This window comes from Typopeltis vanoorti, chromosome 18 (genome assembly GCF_054136105.1).
Source record: "Typopeltis vanoorti isolate ZY-2024b chromosome 18, IOZ_Tvanoo_1.0, whole genome shotgun sequence".
NCBI classification, from domain to species: Eukaryota; Metazoa; Arthropoda; class Arachnida; order Uropygi; family Thelyphonidae; genus Typopeltis; species Typopeltis vanoorti.
Genome location: NC_143566.1, coordinates 16,196,339 through 16,223,247, shown reverse-complemented (window position 1 = coordinate 16,223,247; position 26,909 = coordinate 16,196,339). Strand labels below are relative to the sequence as shown.

At 34.5% G+C, this 26,909-nt stretch overlaps 1 protein-coding gene across 6 annotated transcripts in view; it reads right to left on the bottom strand.

Moving 5' to 3' along the window:
* Positions 1-9,759: 9,759 nt before the first annotated feature.
* The window catches only part of LOC150096509 (uncharacterized), a 35,319-nt gene continuing 18,169 nt past the window's right edge, over positions 9,760-26,909 (bottom strand). For 2 of the 6 annotated variants that reach the window (XM_090408310.1, XM_090408309.1), the window contains 3 exons: positions 21,083-21,129; positions 16,088-16,172; positions 9,760-11,334 (listed from right to left, as the gene is read on the bottom strand). In XM_090408310.1, the coding sequence (XP_090264436.1) occupies positions 9,875-11,023 (1,149 nt within the window). In that variant the 5' untranslated portion in view covers positions 11,024-11,334; positions 16,088-16,172; positions 21,083-21,129 and the 3' untranslated portion in view covers positions 9,760-9,874. Of the gene's footprint in view, positions 11,335-11,376; positions 14,353-14,663; positions 16,173-21,082; positions 21,130-26,909 lie in introns of those variants that run through there. The other 4 variants (XR_016549813.1, XR_016549814.1, XM_090408311.1 and 1 more) reach the window with 3 other exon arrangements.

Below are 26,909 nucleotides of genomic sequence, written 5' to 3'. Positions count from 1 at the left end.
TACTAAGGAGAGAGGTTACCCAATGAGGAGCGACCTTAACTGGAGAAAAGCTTACGGAAATCTCGTCGTGAATATCAACAAGTTGATGTGCAACATCAGTAGAGATCCATTCTCTAACATATAATCATGATCAGAGGCGGCTCGTCTATAGGGGCCAGGCTCAACCTATATTTGTATAACTAGCCCAATAATTGTACTTTTAAAAAATATGTTTCTTGTAATTATTATTTTTTGATCTATTTCCAACACGTTTTATTGTTTAATAAAAAAAATTACTGTAATATTTTGTGGCAATATTGTATAATGCGATTTAGTACGGTCTCTGGGGCCAGTCATGGCTGGCCCTATTTTATAGGTGTAGAACACAGGACATGTATGAGACACGTGCACTGGCAATTGTATTTGTTTACCGGGCGCAACGCTTATCTTGGGGCCAGTTTAGTCTAGCCCAGTCACTGTGTTGGCACGTACGTACATAGCGCGCGATTCTTTGATTGTGAAGCACATGCTTCACAATCTCAGTACACTCTGACTAAACATTATTTTAATAGAAATAATAACTATAAATCAAAAATAGAACCCACTATATAAATATAAAAAAATTGTTTTTAAGTTGTTTTTAGCCCCTGGACCACCTGTTTCTATTGTCACTAGCCGCCATTGATCATGATAGTCATCCAACATTTTACTCCTGCCTCATCTCATAAAATATGGACGCAATTATGAAAAGATTACATATACTGCTACTCACCAAAGAACATATTTTTTTTTCCTACAGTTAATTCCACGAGTAAACAAGAGACACAGAATATTAACATGAATAATTAATGAACTGAAATACCATGTAAAGTCCGGAAAAGTTATGCAAAGGATTTTAAGCCCCCCCCCCCCCCTCTAATCCGTTTACACTGTACCAGATTGTATTATTTAAATTCTGCACCTCTCTTCGTGGTTTTTCGAACATAAAGCAGGAAGCATTAGATGAAATTAAGTTTGAGAAAAAACATGTAGTCCACCTATCTAATTAGTTCTAGGGAAGAAGTTAAATTTTTGCCTATGCGATAATTCTCTCAGAGTAGTATTTCTAAAAGCTTACAAGTGTAGTAAAGTAAATTTAAATTTTATTTCTTGCAGAATCTTCATAGGATTTCCTTTTTCTAGGTTCATTCCTGGGGTGACTGGAGAACAAACACGTACAGTGCAACCAACCCGTTCGGAAGGGCGAGAGGAATACTAGTCACACCCAACATGGATCTGTGCCTTACGTTTCCAAACACGAAATGAAAATCGATGAATTCAGGTGTCAAGCCATCGTAAGAGTAGAGCCTAGCCTAATTCGGCTGCTGGTAGCAAGATAGTGGCATGAGTCATTAACAGCCTATGGAACCAATTCCAAATATTACAGACATCCTGGAGATGCAGTGAATGAAGACTACGGGTTATAACTCCTGTGTTGGCAAGCAGATAATAGGAGACATAGGTAAACGACACAGGAGTGCTGCCCCAAATTAGCTATGATTTGACCTCGAGTGGGCTACAAGAGAGAACATTTGCGTATTTCCACAGTGAGCAGAAAAAAAGGGTAGATTTAATGCCCGTAACCTCCAAGCCACAGTGGAGAACATTTGAAATGAGCCAGGCTCCAACGTTAACTGTACCCAAGCCCATACGGATCAGTATTTGTTTATGGAGTCCCGATTATTATTATAGGACAACTGATGATTATTACACGGTTGAAAGTAAAATATCTATCATACTTTGCTTTGAATTCATGCGCAAACAACAGCCTCTATCAACCAATTCCAATCATTTACCACTATGCAAGCAAAATATCTAGTCGTCACACCCTTGCTCAATTTCCAAGGATATCTCCTAGTTCTCATGACACCAGACATGTTCTACAAATTTTCCTCTTTATTAATCTTGTAATAGCACTTCGGTGATTTGTGTTCCAATCATATCGCCGCTTTCCATCTGTAAACAATTTCTGTAACACATAAATCCTCAGCTTATCGGTGTGAGGTGCATTCGAGGCTGCCATCATCTTGGTCACTTCTTCTGGATCCTTTCCACCGTTTTCTTATCCCTAAGAAACGCAGGAGTCTAGATCTGTGCACAAGTCAAGGTCGGGTCTTACCAAGACAGGATAATGAGATTGTTCTGCAGCCATCCGATGAGTTGTCCTAGCCACTTTTGCAATGACCTCTAAAAACTCTATTCAATAATACTTCGAAATCTCTGGCTGCATCCATTTTCCGGAGTATTTTCATCACTATGTTACACAGTTGTTAATCTTTTCAGCACAAAATACATATCCTTACACTTTGTCTCATTAAACTGACGTTCATTCTTCTTTGCCGACATTGCCATCTATTTAACCTCTTTGTCTATTTCTCTGCCCAATCGCTTATAAATGTCAAACAACTGAGTAATACTTCTCAGATAATTTCCTGTATCGTTAATGTAGAATTGAGTCCTCTACAACGCCATCGGTCACAACCCTTCTACTAGATTCTAATTCCAGAATAAACTAGTCTGGTATCTCTTAATCAACCACTCTTTTCAACTACGTAATTTGCACTTCAAATGGATAGCAGGCATGCTCTGATCTGAAAAGCACCAGGGAACACTATCATTATTCTAATATTCGTGAAAGGGACACTTATGGTGGAGCTACTGCGGTTTGGGAGGCATTTCGTGGGTAAATAAACGCAAGGGCCTGTATGTGCTTCCTAGCGGAACCATGAATGCTGCAATTTATAGATAGAGACGAAGTTCTAAAACCCTATGTGCATCCAATACGCGGGTGCTAGGGGGAGACGATAATGTTCATGGACCAATATTTTGAATGTCTGGGATGCTCTAGATAAACACGTTGCTGTCCTTAACCCAACCTCCAACAAAAACCTTCAAGGGCTTAGGAGAGCTTTACAGGAGGAATAGTTATTATGAACGGATCTCCTGGCTACTATTATATAAAGAACAGCGAGCACAGTATTGATGAATGGTGACCACTTTTTATTGAGGCACTTTGTCTCATTTTGACCATTAATTCGGTAACAAATAGAATGAAGACACTACTTATATTTATAATTTTTGCGAGTTTCTTTCACATCTTATATCATTCTACTTTTTACTGAACTGTATTAACAACTCATCATTCAATTTTTGAGTTATCGCGATTTTTCTCTATGGAACCAGTTTACAGTATAAAGCTTTCGAATTAATTGCAGCATTTATAGCTAGCTATTCAAATTTTCTAGTTTTAAATCAACATTTTGGGAATCTGTTATACTTTATATATTATGCAGTATATTGTTATCAAATCTATTTCTATTACTTTTTCTTCCAGGACATTTCTAGGAGAAGTTTATATATCTGCAAATACAAAAATGAATTACCTACACATCAGATAAAGTTACATAAATTGACCCTTTCTCTTCAATAATCTGCTACTGAAGGGCCTTCCATATATTTTTTTTTCTTCAAAAAACGATTCTTGTAACTGTCATGATATAATACATCAAAAGTAATGAATCCTCTAAATATATTCGATTCTATTTAGTCATAACGCGTTATATAACGGGAGAGAGAGACAGAGAAAAAAAGGCAACCCCCGTTTAGTCCTCAAATTGAGTATCTGAGATAGTTTCAGCCATAACTTTTCAATTTTTTTTCCCCATTTATTTTTGCAGGGATGATTGAGAGTGAATCCGCTTATAAGTAAACCAAAATTTTGCTGGGCTTTACTTTTGGACACTGGTGTACTAGTAAAGGACAAAATACATTTTTATCTGTATAGAAAAATTTTTTTATGACCACAGCCAAATGTGGATACACATTTGTCAGCATACTAAAATATACACATTACACAAAAATGTGTGATAAATTTCGTACAAATTAAATTGCAATACGTTTTTATCAAAAGTTACAAATTTCCTAAGGACGTGGGATTAATGTTAATGGATTTATGTGCAGTGCTTACAGAAAACTATGCAGAGACATTCCAGTATGGAATATGTCCACTATAAACTTAGATGCAGCTCTTACATCATCCCATGTTTAACACCAAGTGATTCAGTTCTTTAGGCAAAATGGCCCACTCTTCCTCCTTCAGAGCCAGAATAATGCGTTTGTTGCTTGGAGAGGAATTTAGTCCCTATTGCATTCCAGAAGCTATGGAGGAGTTGAAATCTGAGCAGAGTGATGGCCACTCGATTTCATTAATATCTTCAGCCTCCAGAATTATCTCTACTGCCTTTTTACGATATGGTGTGGCAATCATCAGTAAAAATGAATAATGAATTCTTTGCCTACAGCACCACGTAACAATCGAACATGAAGTTGAAAAACTTCGTTGCGATATCATTCACTTAGTCATAGGCTCCTTTTCCCAGCAACTGTAACTCGATGCGTCCAATAAGCTTAATGCCTCCCCACTTCATGACCCCAGCACCGCTGTATATGTCCTTTTCAGGAATATTCTCTTGATGGTAAGCAGTACCACTTTCACACCAGATCAAGCCATCTAAAATAGTAGAAAATAAAACCCATCTGTAAACAGTACATCAGCCTCTTGATGTACTGTCCAGTTTTTATGGATACACCACTGAAAAAGTGCTCTACAATTGCTGTGGATAAAGTGATGCAGACTACAGGCCTTTGGACATATAGGTCTATTCTCTCAGACAACTTGCCCCACTTTGTCGAGATATCTATGTACCTGTGCTTGAATGGAGCCGACTTGCAACCTGACCTGCCCTGCCATGGTGCGTCAATTACTAGTACTTATTCTTAATATTAATGCCCCGTGGTAAAACGAGAGCGACCACTTAGAAAAGATCTGAAACACATTGGTTCGAAATGCTTCCCAGCCTCTGGATACAACGGATGTGAGATTCCAAACTGTCTGGCAATATCAGTAAGTTGGCGATCTTCAAGCTTTCCCATAATTCCTCCCCGTGTGAAATCATCTAGATATCTTTGAGACGTTACAAGACATCCAGAATTTAAATAACTCGATCACAATTCTTCCACACTCTTCTCTCTCAGCTACATTCTGTAGAAATATAATTTAGGACAAGTTGTGACAAATTTTACGATGCCATCACCGTTTAATTCACCACCTAGTTCGCCAAGAAAGTGACCAGTGAAAATTCTCCACTTTTTCTTCTCTTGGCGAAAATAACAGAATCAAGTTCGCTGTATAAAATACATCCACGTTGCAAAAGTTCCATAAGTTCATATAACTTTATCCTAATTCAAGTGGCTACAAAAGTGATAACGACATTCCTTTCCTATTTACATGCTCAATGCCTTGAATAGGAGAGCAGGAAACCATCATATGCTCCTCCAAAATTATCCTATCATCTTGAATGATTTTACTCATATCCAGGAATTCTGAGTTTCCAAGAACACCAGGAAATCATTTCCGTGCAATTTCCAAAGGACTCGTTACTATGCGTGCCATGAAGAATTTAAGTAACTCTATCAGGTGAACGCTTTGGCAGGATTGTTACTAATATGTTGATCATCTAGTATGAAGGAATCATACTAGATCATCTAATATGATTCCTTCCCTTTGCAAAAACTCAGAGGCTTTCTGGTGTTTGTCCTCAGGACATCCAAGTGATTTCTGTTTTAGCTTTAAAAATGTATGATCTCACGCAATACATAAGGAGGTTTTCTGTTTAATTTTTTGAAAAATATCACAACTCGTAAATTTCAAAAACTTCTTAGCCACAACCACGGGAGTGATCAAATATTGGCGTCCGCCAAGCACCTGAAAACGACCAGTCTGCATGCACACAGAAGAGTGCATTTCAGAAACCATATAGCGTAGATTAATTTTTCTTTTGACGTATAAAACGGGTATGAAATCTCATCAGGTGCTTCCACTTTGGCATAGCAAATATCCAAGCATGCCCCAGGACTACAGTTAAAATAATCGAGAATAACTTCTGGAGGTGATAAGCATAAAATATCTGGTATTTCATTATACATGAAGTCCAAATAGAAAAACTTCGTATTATCTTCACCTCCGGAATGGTTCTCCCTGCTTCCATCAGCCACACCATCAATGTTATCAGGTACTACAATTTCATCATCTTCATTTAGGTCTATGATTTCTGATGACAACATAAATCTACTTCGTCCAGTTTTATCAGAGCATCATTATACCTCACCCCTGTCCATCTATAAAATTCACGACTGGTGATCTCTTAAAAATAAATTTAAAAAATTTATTTTTTTGTCTCCTTTTTAGACAAATAAGAATTATCACAAAATATGCATTTCAGAATTTTTTATACGTCGAGATACAATTTTTGCTATTCAGTTGCCTTTACAAGGAAATAAATATGCCACATTGTACATATGTAAATTGCCATGTGGATTTTTAACGAGCCAAATATTCTAGTAAATATTTCCACTGTACTGCCATATTGTGTGTGTGTGTGAGTATATATATATATAAATACACATATATTTTCTAATTCTAATTTTACGCTCACGAGTAGACCTACACATTTTACCTTGTAGGCGTTCAGAACCGAAATCCTACAGATCAGGCTGGTTAATCCTTATTCCTGGAGGTATCCTATGACCGTGCATCCGTGTGTTCAAGGGGCCGGTTTGCCTGCTTGTGGGATGAAAACCCCCAGATAAACTGGGGAGTAAAACTCAGCTGTCCATGCCCAAGACTGGCTAATTTGGCTATGGCTGAGGAAGATCCTTGAGCTCATGTCGTCGACAGGAATCGAACCTAGGACACCCCTTCCCCTGACACATAGTTGCGAAGCGCATAGCCTCCAGACTAACCCCGCTGCTTTTTCCATACAAGAAATAAATCATGTCCACTCTTATCTAGCTTTAACAGGAAATGAGAGGGCACAATTTATTATTTTATGGAAGCAAAATCTGCATGAGGTATGTAAGCTCTTTCTCCAATGTTTATTGTTGTGGAAACTTACATCTGAGTGGGCCACAGTGTGGAGAATATCGTTTTACATTCTCATCTCATTAATGGATGTACAATGGTATGAAAATATGTAGGATGTGTGTTAATTTGTTGATAAAACAGCCATGCTACCATTGGCCATTATCAGATTACTATGTGTAATTTTTTGATTACATGTGGTAAACCACTCTTAAAGCCTTAACTTTTTAAAAGAAATCGTTAAACTAAGACGATTCCTTAAATGAAACACATATATACACACAGTAAATTAAGTTTGATACGAAAAAGAACATTTTTTTTTGGTTAAATCGATAACGTGAAAGGTTCAATACAGGATATCTCTAAATGGAGTTGTTTTTGTTTTGGAAAGGACATCTACAGAAGTTCAGAATGAATGCAGTCAAGAATAAGATATGAGCTATTTTTTCTCTCATATGAGAGAATGAGGCTTGCCTTTGCAGACAGTGAATGAATTCAAGAGTAAATCTCTACCCTCCTCATGAAACTGGCTGACATTCCGTTGAAAACACTTTTGAAAGTTTCTTAACATCTTAGACCGAATTGAAACCTACATCTCTTTCCAGCTAAAGAACATCTTTACCAACTGTAGAAACTGTCTCACTAAGTCTCCATTATCTCAATTGATGATGTTTGAAAAACAGTTACAAATTTTTGAATCCAGGCAATTTCTAGTTCTGTTTTGTCAATACTGACTAAGCTACAAGGTTCTCCTGTCGCTATAATCGCTAAGGAGAGGCGATAGTAACATTACTGAAAAAATACAGTCACTTTCTTCCCAGTCAAAAGCAATGAGTTATTATTATTACAGGCGACTCCTGTAATAATGGAGTGAGGCCCTAAACATTATGTCCATCTCAACTATTTGACATTCACACAGTATCTATCATACTTTGCTTGAACTCATTTACTGTCATAGCACCCACAACAGAAACGGACTCTGGCTTATTCCACTCATTCAGTCACCACTCTAAAAGTAAAATTTAGTCACTCTCATCTATCACACCTCTTACTAACGAGTCACCATACAACACTCTTTCCTTCATTTCTGAAACACTCGGTCATAAGCTTATTTTTCCTTTCATACACTTGCTTATTTCCATTAGCTGAGGCGCTCTGGAAAGAGTTTTGCAGTTGCTCCAACTGCCGCTTTCGTCCTATGTATTACTCCAAGGAACAGTGCGATCTCACTCATTACAGCTAATTTCTCATTTTTTTCATCATTGAAATCATTTTCTCTCTCTCTTTCATCACCGCTCTCATTGCTATCTTGTACAACATCACAATTTACTATCAAACCACTATTTTCTCTCACATTCTAGCTTTCTTCTACTACTATCTCATGACCTGACACACTTCAATTCCTCACTTTCCTTATACTTTCGGCACAGTCTCCCACCACTATCATTATCTATTCAAACTCCAGCCTCTTTTGGGAAAGCATACATCCCGCATGTTTTTTTTTTTTTTTTTGTTCTTGTTGTATGGCTAAAAACCGTGATAAGTTTCTGAATAGATTCATCCTTCAGGAAAAAAATTAAATAAATAATTTAACTGTCAAAGATCAACTGATTCGAGCACACTGATAAAATACAATAAAAAGTTGCTCTCTAGTCAGTGATTGAAATGAACATATAATTTTTTCTTTTGCTGATCTAACACAATTCTCTTGGTAACATCTATCATGGATATTATTAAGAGGCTGTATGAGAACCTATGTTTAATATCTTAAAGTTTTTTTATTCTCTTTATACAGGTAGTTCTAACTTCATGATTTAATTTCATCCTAGTGCGTGAGCCATTAAATGAAAACTGGTCAAGTGGGAGGTTATTTTCCATAGCTGTAAAGTTAAAAGCAGGGACCACGTTCGCACTAATGAAATCTGACCATAATAATGTTAAAAGATAGATGACTAAAACAATAACTTATGCTTAAACAATGATTTACTCAACACACACACACACAAAAAAAACTACAAAATTAGGGACCACGAAATAGCAGCTGTTGTCTGCTGCTGTATTTTCCTCTCTAGATATCAATGAAAAAAATCCGACTTCTGATGGATGATAGTTTTTTTTTTTTTTGTGGCAAATGCTTTGTCATCTGTAATGTATCATATCATAATTATTCTTACAGCATATATTCTTATATATATTTAATGCAGGATTTCAGGATTATGTAATTCTTACACAACCTGTATTATTAATGTGGAGAACCAAGATATTTTTGGGAAAGTTAAAGAAAACACTGGGGAAGGGAAAACAGAATTTTGAGAGAGAAAATTTAAAGGAGGAAAAGGTGAGGTGCCAGGAAAGCCATTCGGTTCTAAGGGCAACTTTGCACATGACTACAAGTAGGAATGCCACCCTAGAGATACATAATTTAAGTAGTGGAAACTGCAAAGTAAGAGAAAGAATCATCTTGTTATCATTTCATACTTTTAATTAAATAGCATTAAGGAAAAGTGGAAAGTAAAACAAAGAATAATAGGAGACCAAAGTAAGGTTAACATAACATCAGTGACATTTATAATAATAGTTTCAAATGTTGGTCTAGCTTGGGTTCGCTATGTCTGTACTCACTACTATGGATAAAGAATGAAATCACTTTCTAGTTTAGGAACAGATTAAGAATAGATAAAACTTAAAAATCTGTGATATAAGCATTGCGAATGAATATGATAGTGACAAACATTTACAAGCTAAAGGCTTTCTTTTAACTAATATATGTTTATTATATATCCAAAAGATAGATCAAATGTAACTTATTATGATAGACCAGATGTTTAGGCCATACAAATTTTCCATAACAAACTCCAGTTTCAAGAATTATCATTTAAGTGAAGTTTTCTATGGGAAGTAAGGCAAGTAGAGAGGGAGAATTTTTATGTAAATATTTCACTTTCTTTTACAATGATTTCTCTCATGAGAAATTAGATCACGTGCACGCATATATTTTTTATCACAGGTCTTGCAGTGAAAACGATAATCATTTGTGTGTGACCTTTTATGCATAATCATGTTGGCTGAGCATGAAAATCTCTTTCCACAGGTATCACACAAAAACCTCTTCTCTTTAGAATGTATTTTCTTGTGTCGAGAAAGGTGGATGTATGTTATAAATTCTTTCCCACACGTCTCACATAAAAAAGGTTTGTCACCAGTATGTTTTCTTGTATGGAGTGTGAGCCTTGTTATTTGTGAAAATCGTTTTCCACAGATTTCACATAGAAATGCATCCTTTTTAAAATGAAAATGCATATGTTTGTAAAATACTTTTGGATGCAAAAATTGTTTTCCACAAGTTTTACATATGAAGGGAATTTCATTAACAGAATGGACTTGTTTTCGATGCTGAATAAGTAGTTTTGGAAGCAAAAAATTTTCACCACACATTTCACACAAATGTTTCTCACTGTGAAGTTTTTCATGTCTCAATAAATTGCCTTTGTGCAAAAATCTATTACCACAAGTTTTACATTCGTATGGTTTTCCACTGAAATGAGCTCTTTTATGCAAATTTAAGTTTGTTTTCCGTGCAAACTTCTTCCCACAGTCCTCACAAACAAATGGTTTCTCCTTTGTGGGACTTCTTCTACGTACTCTTAAGGTGAAAGGTTTATCATTGGTATGAGTTTTTGCATGACTGACAAGTGTATCCTTTCGTGAAAACTGTTTCCCACATGTCTCACATGCGCATGGTTTTTCATTTGTATGAGTCTGTGTGTGACTAACAAGATATCCTTTTTGTGAAAATTGTTTTCCACAAGTACTACAAGTCCAAGGTTTTTCCTTTGTATGGATCCTCCTATGTACATTGAGAGTTCCTTTGCCTATAAACCTCTTGCCACAGATTTCACAACAAAATGGTCTCTCATTTTTATGGCTTCTTATATGATGGGTAAGATGCCCTTTTTGTGTATATTTCCTTCCGCATATTTCACATGAGAATAATTTTATTTTTGTCTGGTTCTTTGTTGATAAACTAGGAGACTCCTGAAGTAAAACTTGTTTCTTACTTGTGTCAGAATTCAGTATTTCTTCCATTGTCTATTTTCTATTTGTACATTTTCCAAATATGCAAAACACAGAGACAAACTTATTTTTAATGTTTTGTCTAATAATAATTCTTTTTTTTTAAAATAAAAAACAACTTATTTTTATAAAACAAGTGTATATGGCACTGATAACTGTCTTTCTGATGAGTAGCAATCACAGTTCACACTAAATATAGTCGCTTCATACTTTGATAACATTAAAAGATAAAACATACAGGCCGAGTGAGCTAGAGGCTAAAAAGAAATTCCTCTTTTAAATGACTTCAGTTTGAATTTCACATCCATCTGGAAACATGACTTCTGCAAAAAGTTTCAAAATTAATTAAGTGACACTGACATTTAAATGGTTTATTTTTAATTACTAGTTTATTTTTTTTAGAAAACCAATAAAATTATCAATGTGAATTTGAGATATGTTGTAATTTACTCTGGGGATAAAAATCACAGTCATATTGCATATGAAAAGTATAAAATTACCCCCCTTTTATGATCAAAGCATACCACATTAGTAAAATAATATGTGCCAAAATATTACATTTTTACCTCTTACTGCAGAGACGTAAACAAAATACTATTGACCAGCTTGACACATTTGCATTTAATGGTGGTTGTTATTTAATAAAATTTTAATTAAAATTATAAATACAACACTTATCTCAACATAAATTTTTGGTTACTTATTAAGGAATATGGAATAAATGGAAATAATGTTAAAAAATGTAGGCTGCACCTTATCTTCTACAGAAAGAGAATGATGACTGTAGCATAATTAATTAACGTTACTTCACTACTCTTTAAACAGCTAAAGTAAGATGATATTTGGGCGTGGAAAGATAGCACAACAAAAGTACATATTGTAAGCATGTCTAACACTGAAGATATTCTCATCATTATAAGACAGATCTAGAGATTCACTAAGTATAGTCAACTCTGCATGCAACACCACAGCCTCTCATACTACCATAAAAGTATTCACTTCCTGTAGACTCACAGGCAATGCATTCGGTATTGTACAACTATCACTGTCCAAGAAAAAAATTCCACTTCTCGCTATTTTCTGTAATTTCTCAGAATAACCTGGTGTTCTAATTCTGTTTCTTTGTTTTACTCCCCCATGGAACAATTCCCCAATGTCTATTTCTGCACTGAAGAAAAAACATAATTATTCTATAGCAGCTTGGAAATAACTTTGAATCCAGTACCAAAGCGATTGGAATATGAAGACTGGAAAGGACAATGAACAATGGATAAGAATAATGAGCAAATATGGATATGAAGAAAGCAATAGAAGCAGAGAAAGAAAAGATGTAGAAAGTGGATATTGCAGTCACCAGATAGAAGAGTTAAGAACATGCTAGATTGCCAGAAAAACATGCTAGACATGATTGGCTAAATAGCCCTGCTGATCTGATATGACCTAGTCATTCATGACTAGGTGATATCAGATCAGCAGGGCTGAATGTTCTGCTTAACTATTCTGATTAATTATAGTAAAAAACATTTAGCACTTAATCAGAGAAAGTGGTGAATTTCTGACAACTTTAAAAAACACATGGAGTGACTTCATTATTCTGGGTAAAAACATTCGGATGAGTTATATACATTTAAAATTGTGACAAATACAGATTTCAGATTAATTATGCTAACAAAATATATATGATGGAAAATTACAAAACTTGAGGTGCCATCTGTTGGCACTACAGTGAAATTATTTCAGGAAAAATTTTTTTTACAGGAAAGGAATCACTGAAACCAGTAATTATTTGTGAATTTGTGCTGTCACCTATTCATGAAAAAACCATGAACATTAAAAATTGTGGCACCATCTGGTGCCTACACCACAAATATTTCTGTCAAAATATAGGTGTGGGATGATTTTAGAAAACTTTGACAACCACACCAAATATCCACACACACAATTCCCCACGTGTGGCCAGCAGCTGAACCAGCAATACTTATGGATGCAGTGAATCTACGTGATGTGAATTAATTCAAGAGGAAATCTCTACCACCACCTCAGGAAACTCTGTCCTTTTGCTGAAAGCACCTTTCAAGGCTTACACTGAAACCTAAATCTCCTTCCAGCAAAAGTACATCCTTACCAACCACTGAAATCAATAGTCTCACTAGTCTCTACAATCTCAATTGTTGCAGTTTTTGGCCAAATTATGTGCACATGTCCGTAAGTGCGTATGTTTGGCAGATCATTTTGAATTAAAAAAAATAAAAATAACCATTTATATGTAAGACCAGATAAACCATATTCAGCTAAGTAAAACTTACAAATTTTACTCGCTTCCTAGACTATGTTTGAATCCAGCCAATAATGTAGTTGTTCTTCGATACTGACTAAGCTACAGTATGTGTTATACAGTTGAGTTTTATTTCCTAAAGGATTCCCCTTCAGGAAATAAAACAAATATCAACTGATATAAAAATGCCAATAAAAAACTTGGTAACAACTATCAGGATGTTAGTAAGAGGCTGTGTGGGAACCTGTGTTTATCATTATAAACTTTTTTTTATTCTCTTTATATGGGTTCTAAACTTTATGAGTTAATTCGTTCCTAGCTCACGACATTTTAAAACTGGTAAAACATGGGTTTATTTCTTATAGATGTAATGTTGAAAGCAGGGGGTTTCATGTTACCATCAATTAAATCTGACTATAGTAATGTTAAATAAAGATTAAGAAACAATAATTTATTTAACTTAACGGTCTCAAAAAATCCAGCAAATTGTAAGTCGTTTGTTTCAGAGACATGATTTTTGATCTTGTTTTGAATATTACTCCTCTTAGCAGTTTCTTTTTATTAACATCAGTTTCCATAGTATTACATCATTTTTTTTTGACATAATGTACAATATTAATAAGGGAGATTAATATTAACTAATACACGAAAATGAAGAGCAACATGGTCAATATTTCCAAGTTCAATGTTGTAACAGCTTTATGCAACACTTATATGAGTCAATGAGATGCTTTCGTGTTCCTGAAGACACACACAAGTAATGAACCCTTCTTTTTCATTCATCATATCGCATTATTATGCATTTTGTCAGATATTATTTTCACAGCACAAAAGAATATCATCCGTAAGGCTATGGATCATAATTTAATTATTCTTATTAAAACTTTCTTACAGCATATATTCTTTTTCTTACAGCATATATTCAATGCAATTATTTCTTAATAAAACCATATTATCATTGAGAGCAGCTAACAGTAAGTGTTATGTTAAAAAAAAAAAAAATTTTTTTTTCTTTTTTGCATGCCACACCAGAGATAATAGATATACATCAATTAAGCAGTGGAACCTGCAAAGTCAGAAAAACAATTATCCTGTTATCATTGCATACTTGAATTAAATAGCATTAAGGAGGAGAGAGAAGCAGTAGAAAGAATAACAGGCAGACTACACTAAGGATATTATAAAATATTTGACATATTATAGTTCTTAAGGTTGTTCTATCTTAGGTTAGCTATGTCTTTACCAACTCCTATGGTACAGAAAAAAAATCACTTTCTATTCTGGGTACAGATTAAACATAGATTAAATGCAAAAATCTCTGATATAGAAGTAGATGATGATGATGACAAAAATGTACAAGATAAACAAGAGAACTGCTTTCTTTTGACTAATATATGTTTATTATATATCCAAAAGATAGTTCAAATATAACTTATTATGAAGATTAGATGTTTAGCTCATGCAAATTTTCTATAACAAACTTCGGTTTCAAGAATTCTCATTTTAGTGAAGTTTTCTATGGGAATTAAGGCAAATAGAGAGGGAGAATTTTTACGTAAATATTTCACTTTTTTTTACAGTGATTTCTCTCATGAGAAATTAGATCACGTGCACGCATATATTTTTTATCACAGGTCTTGCAGTGAAAACGATAATCATTTGTGTGCGACCTTTTATGCATAATCATGCTGCCTGAGCATGAAAATCTCTTCCCACAGATATCGCACAAAAACCTCTTCTCTTTAGAATGTATTTTCTTGTGCCGAGAAAGGTGGATGTATGTTATAAATTCTTTCCCACATGTCTCACATAAAAAAGGTTTGTCACCAGTGTGTTTTCTTGTATGGAGTGTGAGCCTTGTTATTTGTGAAAATCGTTTTCCACAGATTTCACATAGAAATGCATCCTTTTTAAAATGAAAATGCATATGTTTGTAAAATACTTTTGGATGCAAAAATTGTTTTCCACAGGTTTTACACATGAAGGGAATTTCATTAAGAGAATGAATTTGTTTTCGATGCTGAATAAGTAGTTTTGGGAGCAAAAAATTTTCACCACACATTTCACATAAATGTTTCTCACTATGAAGTTTACCATGTCTCAATAGATGTGCTTTGTGCAAAAATCTATTACCACAAATTTTACATTCATAAGGTTTTCCATTGGAATGCACTCTTTTATGCACATTTAAGTTTGTTTTCCGTGCAAACTTTTTCCCACAGTAATCACAAACAAATGGCTTCTCCTTTGTGGGACTTCTTCTACGTACTCTTAAGGTAAAAGATTTATCATTTCTATGAATTCGCATGTGACTAACAAGATATCCTTTTCGTTTAAATTGTTTCCCACAAGTACTACAAGACCAAGGTTTTTCATCTGAATGGATCTTGCTATGTACATTGAGAGTTCCTTTGCCTATAAACCTCTTGCCACAGATTTCACAACAAAATGGTCTCTCATTTTTATGGCTTCTTATATGATGGGTAAGATGTGCTTTTTGTGTATATTTCCTTCCGCATATTTCACATGAGAATAATTTTATTTTTGTCTGGTTCTTTGTTGATAAACTAGGAGACTCCTGAAGTAAATCGTGTTTCTTACTTGTGTCAGAATTCAGTATTTCTTCCATTGTCTACTTTCTATTTGTATATTATCCAAATATGCAAAACACAGAGACAAAACTTATTTTTATAAAATACATGTATATGGCACTGATAACTGTCTTTCTGATGTGTATCAATTACAGTTCACACTAAATATAGTCACTTCATACTTTGATAAAATTATGAGATAAAACATACAGCCTGATTGAGCTAGATGCTAAAAAGAAATTCCTCTTTTAAATGACTTCAGTTTGAATTTCACATCCATCTGGAAACATGACTTCTGCAAAAAGTTTCAAAATGAATTAACTGACACTGACATTTAAATGATTTATTTTTAATTACTAGTTTATTTTTTTAGAAAACCAATATGAATTTGAGATGTTGAGATATCAATATGAATTTGAGATATGTTGTAATTTACTCTGGGGATAAAAATTACAGTAATATTGCATATGAAAAGTAGATATTTAGCTGGTGATTAGAGCATATCACAACATTAAAATAATAAATGCCAAAATATTACATTTTTTCCTCTTATCGCAGAAGATTAAACAAAATATTACTGAACATTTTTGATGGCTATTTTGCCGATTTCTGTTTAGTAGTAATCCCTGTTACGATGTCATTGGCTTTTTATTGAATTTTTAGGACATTCCCGATTTTTTAAAGATATAGCCATATGAAGAATATAAGGAAGGAATAATTTTGGACATATCTTTATTGGATGTTCGTGGTTGTCTTATTTGAGTGACACCCGGGGTGTATGGTGATATTTCTGAAGTATGACTGACACGAAGGGGGGGGGGATATGATGATAAGAGAGAGATGTCTGACAATTGCAGGTATGACACAAGGTATGTGAAATTTGTAACCTGGTTTCAAGGGTGGGCTGTAAATTCTTTGGGAACAGGGAGTAAGATAGTAATTTTTGGGATAAGGAGGACAGAATATGATAAAACAAGATTACGGGTGGGACTGATAAAAGGGAGTAATAAAAAGTAATAAACGAAATGTAATTAATTGATGTTAATTTGCTATTAGGTAAAATATCATCATCAAATTCCTGACACGTACCCTCAAGGGGTGTACAGGATATGATAGTACTACATGAAAAGTTTACACCATTACTAACTTCCTATCTAAAATTTTCCTCCAAATCAGTCTCTTACTTGTCAAGACTCCAACATTATCAGATCTTATATTTCTATCGTCTAAGGCACTTTGTACGGCATCGATCCACCTATATCATGGTCTTCCTCTGGGTCGTTTTGCTGTAAACCTGGTAGAGAACACTTGTTTTGCTAATCTTTCTTTGCCCATTCTGTTTAAGTGACCATACCACCTGAGATTAGCTCTGCTAATGCATTCCTGGATGCTGACAATGTCAAGTTCTCTCCTAATATCCCCGTTTTTAATATGATATTGCCATTGATGCCATCTGTTCATGCCTATAATCTTTCTTAGGACTCTCATATCTGCAGTCTCTAGTCTTTGGTCAAGTGTTTTACTTCTGACCTAGCGCTCAGATCCATAAGTTAAAACTGGTTTGAACACCATGTTGTATATACAGCTAATTTAGTGTTCCGACTAATTTTTCTCTTATTCCATATGAATTTATTCAATTGACTTCCCACCATACCAGCTTTGCTGATTCTGTTGTCTATTTCTATATTTCATTTACCATCTTCACTAAAAATCGTGCCTAAGTAACTGAAATGTTTTACTTGTTCCACAGGTTCTCCGTTCACAACACAGTTGATAATTTCAAAAATTCTACCCATTTTCGTTGTCTTTGTCTTTTTAATGCTGACCTTCATACCATATCTATTACAACAGTTATTAAATTTAGTCAGGGAATCTGGCAAACTTGTAGTGGATTTATTTAGAAGTATAACATCATCTGCATAAAGCAAAGAGCTGACATTAACATCTCCAATTCTGATATCATGTTTAATATCACTTTCCTTCATAATGTGATCCATATAGATAATGAATAACAAAGGGGATAATGTACATCCTTGTCTCACACCAGATTTAACATTAAACTATCTCCCTGTACTTCCTTCAATTCTAACTGCTGAATTACAACTCAAATGCAGACTAAGTATTGCTTCATATAATGCCCCACTGACACCATATAACTGTAGCGTACTGAATAGCTTCTCTCTTGGAACCTTGTTATATACCTTTTCCAGATCGACAAAGCTTAAATACAGATCTTTGTTATATTCCAATGCTTTCTCGACTATTTGTCGTAAAATGAAGATCTGATTCAGACAGCCTCTATTTGGCCTGAATCCAGCTTGTTCTGCAAGCTTTTCTTCCACAATTCTTCTCAACTGTTTCTCAAGTATACTTGCATAGATCTTGCCAGGAATACTCAGTAGGAAAATATCTCTGTAATTCTCACATTCAGTTATATATCCCTTTTTATATATGGGCACTATTAGAGCTCCACTCCAATCATCGAGAATTCGTCCCTCTGTCCAGGCTTTCTGAACTATGCAGTGCAGCCACTGTATGACTTTTATACCACCATACTTCAGCATTTCTGGTCGAATATCATCTACTCCTGCTGCCTTTCCCCATTTCAAGCCTTTGATAGCTTTTTCTACTTCAAGTATGGATATGTATTCCTGACTGTATACCTGTTGAGTGTTTTTTACCACTGTGCTATCACTGCTTGTTTCATTTAGCAAATTTTTAAAGTAATTACTCCATACTACAAGGATATCTTTTTCTCCCATTTTCATGTCACCTTTATCATCTCTAACTCCTTTTAAAGCACTCTTTTCTCCATTTCCAAGCTTCTTCAACAACCTCCAGAATATCTTACCACCTTCTTGATATTTATTTTCTATATTCTTGCCAAAGTTCTCCCATGACTTTTGTTTAGCTAATTTTACACACTGTCTAGCTTTCTTACATTTGTCTCTGTATTCTCTAAGAGCAAAAGCTGACTTATTTGCCAGGAACTTTTGATATGATTTCTTCTTTTAATTCACTGCCTCATTAGCTCGTGTGTCCATCATGGAGTCCTGATTTTTCTATCTTTGCAGACAACTTCACCACATGCCTCTCTAGTATCAATCAATCAGGGTTTTCTTCAAGGCTTTCCACTGAATCTCCAAAGTTAGGTTCCTGTTCTCAAACTATAATCTTCGTGTATTTTAGTCTACAGTTCACATCTGAGAGCTATCAACTTTTATTTGCTTTAAAACTTTCTTACATGTTATTCTTTTCAATATGAAATTCAATTTTATCCTGCTCAAGACTAAATAGTGATCGCTTCCAATTTCAAATACTCTGTACACTCTGGTGTCCTGCACCAGGGAGAAAACATCACTATCAACAATAACATAGTCAATGTGACTTTTCTTATTCCCTGCCTCTTCTCTCCATGTGAATTTGTGCACATTTTTATGTTAGAACATGGTGTTAGTAATAACCAGTCCATGTCCTGAGCAGAAATCCAACAGGTATTTGCCATTATTATTAGCTTTGCTCTTTTCTCCAAATTTTCCCAAAATATTTTTGTATGTCTGACAATCATTTCCTACTCTGCTATTTAGATCCCCAACAAGGACCAACTTTTCCTTTTTCATTGTGTTAGTTGCTTTTTCTAAAGCATCAAAAAATTCCTCCACTTCTACCTTAGTTGAACTTTCTGTGGGACCATAGGCACAAATAAGTTTCATTGTCCAGTTCCCCATTCTCATATTTGCCCACATCACTCTACTTGAGACTGACTGTCATTCAAGCAGATTAGCCTCGTATTTTGTGTTGAATACTATGGCTACTCCTTCTTTTCCTTGATTGTCATTGCCTGAATATAACATTTTGTATTTATTGCTCAGAAAGATCTTGCCAGTTTGTCTTTTTTGTTTCAGCCACTTCTATTATATCGATCTGGTACTTATCTAATTCCTTAGCTAGCTCCATTTCTTTGCCATTCAGGCTTCGTATGTGGATAGTACCGATCTTTAACTCTGGTGATGTTGAGTTGGGGTGTGTTTTCAGATTTGTTCCAGTAGCTGACTTTTTGCTGTTCACCCTGGTTCCCTGGGAAAAGCAACGGGGGCCTTGTTTAACCAGGCGACGCCCCAGCCGGCATGAAATTTTGTCATGTTGTACCATCATTTTTTATTCTGATTTAACCAATACGAATACAATTTGGTCGGCTAAATCCCAAAGCCCATCCTCGTTCATTCAGTATCCAGGTAGATAGCCAACAGGGTGCACCACGAGAAGGTGGGGATTGGACATTAGGTCAGAAGTCCTGGTCAGTTCTCCGCATTTGTTTAAAATCTATGTGGAGGTCTCCTCTCAGTTATACAGCTTTGACCCTTAAGCATCCCTAGGTAAAATATAATCTCCAAAAATCAGCCATAAAAATTAATATTTATTTAGAGGAGTAACATGGAAAATTTTCCAGAAATAGTATCTATTATCGAACAGCTTCATATATATTTCATTTAATGGCAGCATCTTATTTAATAAAATTTTAATTAAAGTTACAAATACAACACATATCTCAACTCAAGTTTTTCATCAACTTATTAAATAATAAAGGATAAATGAAAGTAATGCTAAAAAATGTAGCCTGCACTTATCTTCTACTGGATGGAGATGAGAAATGAAGTTGAATTAATGTTAATTTGCTACTGGGTAAAATATAATTACCAAAATTGCAATCAGGTTTAGATCAATATCTTTAAATGGCTAAGGTAATATGCTTTTTGGGTGTGGGAAGATAGCACAACAAAAAATATATGTGGTAATCATGCCTAACACTGAAGATATTCTCATCATTATAAGACAGATCTAAAGATTCATTAAGTGATGTCAACTATGCATGCAAAACCACAGTTTCTCCTACTACCTTAAAAAAGTATTCACTTTCTGTACACTCATAGGCAATGCATTCAGTATTGTACAACCACTTCTGTCCAAGAAAAAAAAAAAAAAACTCACTTCTCGCACCTTTGTGTAATTTCTTAGAACAGTATGGTGTTCTTATTCTGTTTCTTTGTTTTATTCTCCATGGAAAACTCAATGCCTATTTCTGTGAGAGCCCATCAACATTTATATGTATCAAATTTTATCATTCCTTCTCCTAATGATTAAACTCTGATGATATATATCCTCAAATTTAAACACAAAACCAGCAATAAATAAATAAATACATACGCAGAGGGCTCATGAAATCCGCTCGCCATAGGTGAGTTATCATAGACCTGTAGGGAATCAATTTTCAGCATCATTCTAAATGTATTTAAAATATAGCCTTATTTTATTTTTTTTTAAACACATAACTTGCATTCATTTTTATTAACATTTATAAATTACATCTTGCCACCTACATGATATGTACTTCATGATATCAAGCAATTTTAATTCATAACAGTATTTTATAATTAAAGTCTTGCCTGTGCTGATCAATTCTGGAATCTAGATACTTAAGAATCAAGAATAGCAAGCAATAAGTATTTGTGATTCGGTTGGGATTTTTTTGTAAATAAGAATGCTACTACTATATCAGATGTGAGAACACATCAACTCAATCATTAATTTCTGCATCAAAGAATATTCTTACCTATGTATGCAACTGTTTATATACATATTTAAGCTTTATCAGGGAAAGGTTATGGAAAACAATAGTTACCAAAACATCCAGCCAAGTAGTTCTAATAATAATAAAACAGTCTTTTTTAATGCATTAAAGTGTGTAACTTTCCTAATTTAATAAGTAAGAAAAGAAGTATGCTAAAATAAAATAATAAATCACATTTGCTACATTAATTTTCAAGTGAGTACAACTGCACACATCAATGAGAAGAAACAAGAAAAATATGACTTGAACACTGTTTTGGCACTCAGTATCTCGACGGGGGTAGCTCCAAGTGGAGACCTCAATAAGAGTGCAACTATTTGGATACTGGCTCCTGCTAGTATCCAAATAGTTGCTTGCCATGCCTGACTAGGATATCTTCAGCTGAAATGCCTTTAAAAAATTCACTTTTTCCTTAGATAAAATTGGAACCCGGGTATTTTCAGCCAAATGGTAAGGTACTGCTGTTCTTTTAAGAGAGGATAGACAGCCAATATGCAAAGCAATTATACCTAAGGGATGTGCATCTGTGTATTATATTTGTAAACTGTTTATTTACAAACATAATACACCTAAATGTCTGGTTAGTTTGCATGCTTTGAATGAAGAATCCAAACTTCTTGTAGAAGCAAATTGATGCAAACTGAAAAAACAAGCCTTTCAAATGCAGCTGTTATTCTTCTTATACAACAATAATCTAACAGACATTCAAACCAAATCTTTAGCACTGATCAGCACTTTAATTTTGAAAACAGACACAAAACTGTGAATAGTAAATATATTCAGATAATAATTGATGTTAGTTTTATAGCTTTCCTCTGAACAAATCAATCAATCAATCCAATTTGGTCCCTCGTATTTATGCCAGTGGTATTCTTTATAACTGATACCAAACATGTAATAAAAAATCAGTTAATTTTCTCTTTGTAATAGTTCCCCCGCTTTCGAAAAGTAAGGTGTGCGTGTACACAAAGGAAGAATCCATGATTGTTTTAAATACTAATTCCACACGAGGCTGCAAAATCTACCAATATTGTGTGCAGGCAAATGTTTAAAGAGAAAGAAATGAAACCTACTTTCATAAAATCTTTACAAAAAAGCAAATATATAAACACAATGTGAAATATAGCTGAGTATCGTCCTTTCAAGAAAGCAAATATTTTCATTTATCTTCTCATTTAAATAGGAAAGTAACATTAATTGACCATAGCAATATTCATTTAAAAAGGAGCAATTAGCATTCTATGCTCTTCTCATAGGTTTTTTTAAATACAATGAAAACAGCTTGATGTATGATGTTTACAAAATTGAAAATCCACTGTTTTCCTTCACACTGGACTGAGAAGCAGTGCATCTAAATCATATAGCAATCATTTTTTTTAAGTTCAACTGTTTATCACAAAACACAGTTTATTTCAATATCTATTTGGCAGGAGAAAACCACAAAAATATTAATAAAAAGCAGTTTAAGACTACTGTGATCAAGTGGATGATAACAGCTGACAGGTGAATAATAAAATAAAAATAAATTAAAAAGCAAATTAGTGATTACTCTTTTGCGTGGATTATAATCTGTCATGAATGAAAAAAAAAATGAATAATATAGATTATTCAGATACACTTATAAAAAAAAAAAAAAAAAAAAAAAAAAAAAAATTAGTCAACACCTTCAAGAATAATTTTATAACAATACCACACTTAGTTTTTTCCATATGTGTGGTTGTATATTATATGTTTTCATATTGCATGTGTCTAGGATTGGTGCAGACTGTCCAAGAATTTCAACAGAGGTCTAGAAGTTGAAAGTATCTATATTTAATTTATTTAGTAACATATTGTTAAACTTAATAAAAAATAGTATGCTGATTTTTTTAAATTAATAGTAGTAATTTTTAAGATTATTTTAGTAACTTTTTTAAGTGATTTTTAGGGGCAGTTATTATATAGCAAAAAAGTTATTATTATAATATGGGCATCTCCATGGAGTCTGTAGACTCAATGCAGGAGACCCAATCCATCCAAGCAATATCTACATACCTCTTCTTGAACTTACTGACAGATGAAGCACTCACAACTGAGTCAGGCAACACATTTCATTCATTCACCACTCTCCAAGCAAAAAGTCTAGTCCTCACACCTTGTTAACCACACTCCTAAGTAATTTCCATGGATGACCACTCATTCTCCCACCGCTGAAATATTTCCCCTGCATCAATCTTATAAACACATTTTAGTAACTTTAACATTTCTATCACATCCCCTCTTCTCCACCTATAATGAATTTCTGTAACCCAAAAATTCTCAATCTATCAATGTAGGGAATTTCCTTACAACACTCCTCAACTTGGTCACTTGCCTCTGAATCTTTTCCACCACCTCCTCATCTGCAAGGAATTAAGACAACTGCACCTGAGCACAGTAATCCAGATGTGGACGTAAAAGGCCTTATAAGGAGAAATAATAACTTTTCTATCTTTACATGTCAATATGTATTTCAATAGCCAAGAAATCCTATCAGCTAAGTTCAACACCTCAGCTAAATATGCCCTCTGAACTTCAACTTTTACCACCAATCCAGAGGTGGTGATTGGTCTCTGCAATTTTCTAGAGGTCTTAGTGCTTCCTTTATGCAAAGGAACTATTTTACCTTCCTTGGCCTCAACTAGGGACTTCACTAGAGCTTATACTTAAGTCAAACAGCCAAGTAATAAGCACTGTGAATTCTTTTGCACATTTACATAATACACAAGCTGATAACCCATCCAAACATACAGCAGTATTTGAATTTAAATTGTGCAATATCCTAAGTACTTCTGAGTCATTAACTTCAATTCTCATATCAGTTATTGCTACATAAGAAACAGAAATATCCTCACTTGAGTGATAGACTTTTAAAAAGTAGTCACTCAGTTTCTCTACTATCTCAACTGACTCAGTCACCTCACAACCATCAGCATCCAATAGAGTAATCCTTCAGAAGTCATTCTTCCTTTTATTTGCCACATATCAAAAGAAGTTGCATTAACAACTTATAAATTCAGATATTTCCAAGATGAATTTACAGATTACATTCCATGTCCTGACAGTTCTAAAAGGTAGAATAACAAGAATAGATTTCAAAAGATCAAAGCTGAATGCTATAGTGCAGGGGTTCCCAACCTGGGGTACCCATACCCCCAGGGGTACAGTGAATAGCATGTAAATAAGTATATTATGCTATTATATTCCAAAAATAGTTATGTTATCATGTTAGGCTATTCCATGTTGATACTGTCTGTGAGCCACACCAGCAACATTTAAGGTCTCTTTTTGGACACGGACACAGTGAAGTTGCATAGACTTTTTTCACACTGCAGGGTCCGATAACGCAAAATGTCTGGTTAAGATTCAAGATAGCTAGTGAAATTGCCAGATCAAAGCTCCCTAAAGGCTCGCCTCTGCGGCATCTGTATCTCCTGCACATGCGCGTGACGCACTGTTTGGTACACACTCCAACTGCTTCATTTCGACATGCTGACAGTATACACGTTTTAGTGATAAAAATAGATTAGCTAAATTACTTTTGCCACTAAATTTTAATCTAATCGTAAGTAGCTTATGAAAGGAGATAGATCATGATTTAAATACATTAAAATATTATTTATTTTTTTAGCTTATTTTTGAAATGGAAGGTTAGATCAGGATTTATATACAAAAAAAAAATATTATTTTTGCAGACCCAAGGAATGACCAGGTCAAAGAAACTTTACCAAGATTAATATGTGCAATATGGTTTTACTTTTGTGCTTGACAAAGAAGGTGTGTAAAAGTCACAGTGCTTTATTTGCTCCAAGATTTTCAGCAATGGAAGTATGAAGCCATCAAAATTGAGAGAGCATCTTCAGAATGTTCATCCTGAACATTCTAACGAAGAGTCCTCATTTAGAATAAAACGAGAATGATTTGGTAAGAGTATCACACTTCGTGACCATGGATTTATTACCCCGAAGAAGCCAGCAGTGGAGGCCAGTTATTGCGTCGCATTGAGGGTCGCCAAAGAAAGGAAACCATATGCAATTGCTGAGACATTATTGAAGCCGTGTGCTATGGACATGGTTGAGTTGATGTGTGGTAAAGAAGCAAAAGAGAAAATTACACAAATACCATTATCAAATAATACAATTTGTGATCGGATTCAAGAAATGTCAGAAGACATACTTGTACAGGTAATGGAGGAAATCAAGAAAAGTCCGGCAAGAATTAGTTTACAGTTGGATGAATCAACTGATGTCTCTAACTGCGCACAGCTTCTTGTTTTTACTAGATATATACATCAGAATGAAATAAAAGAGGAATTTCTTTTTTGTAAACCCTTGAAGAAACAACAAAGGCAGTGGACATTATGAATTTGGTGAATGATTTTGATTTAAATGGCCTTTCATGAGAATTAGTAGAATCTATTTGTACTGACGGTTCTCCCACTATGTTGGGAAAAAAATCAAGTTTCACCGCTTTAGTTAAAGAAATCAACCCAAATATTTTTACAAGCCATTGTATCCTCGGTATGCTTTAGCATCTAAAACACTCCCACATAATTTGAAAGCCATTTTGGGTGTTGTTGTTCAAGTTGTGAATTTTATCAAAGCAAAAGCATTGAATCACAGTGTGTTTAAATCTTTGTGTGAAGAGGTTGGAGCTGATCATATCGTACTGCTGCTTCATATAGAAGTACGATGGTTATCCAGAGAAAATGTTTTAGGAAGGGTTTTTGAACTTGGAAATTTAATTAAATTTTTTTTAGTCAAAAAAGAATCTGCTTTTGCTTCATATTTCAAAGATCCAATTTAAAAATTGGATCTTTGAAATTAATTAATTCTGTGAACATTTCAAGGTACAGATGTCATTCTCGCAGAGGCTGAAGAAAAGATACAATCGTTTCAAGAAAACCTGACTCTCTGGGGAAGAAGGGTGGACTTAGGTAACTTTGCCAATTTCAAATCTCTTGATGAAATCACTTCAGATCCGGCAAATGAACTAAAACAGGAAGTTCGTGACAGCATTATATTGCATTTAAAAACTTTGAAAGAGGCACTTGCAAGAATAATTCCTCCTGACCAAATGAATGAAGTCTGGATACGTAACCCTTTTCATATTGATTTAGAAAAAATCAGTGGCAATGACCCAGTGAAAGACGAGCTAATTGATCTCTGCAATAACAAGAAACTCCAAATTGAATTCCAATTAATGAAGTTACAAATTTTTGGTGTACACTTGGAGAAGCATATCCCGTTATCACTAAATGTGCTTACATGGCTACAATTCCATTTATAACAACTTATCTGTGTGAATCAGGATTCTGAGTTCTGTTTTCAATCAAGTCCAAAACAAGAAACAAACTGGAGCCTGAACATGAACATGATATGCAGG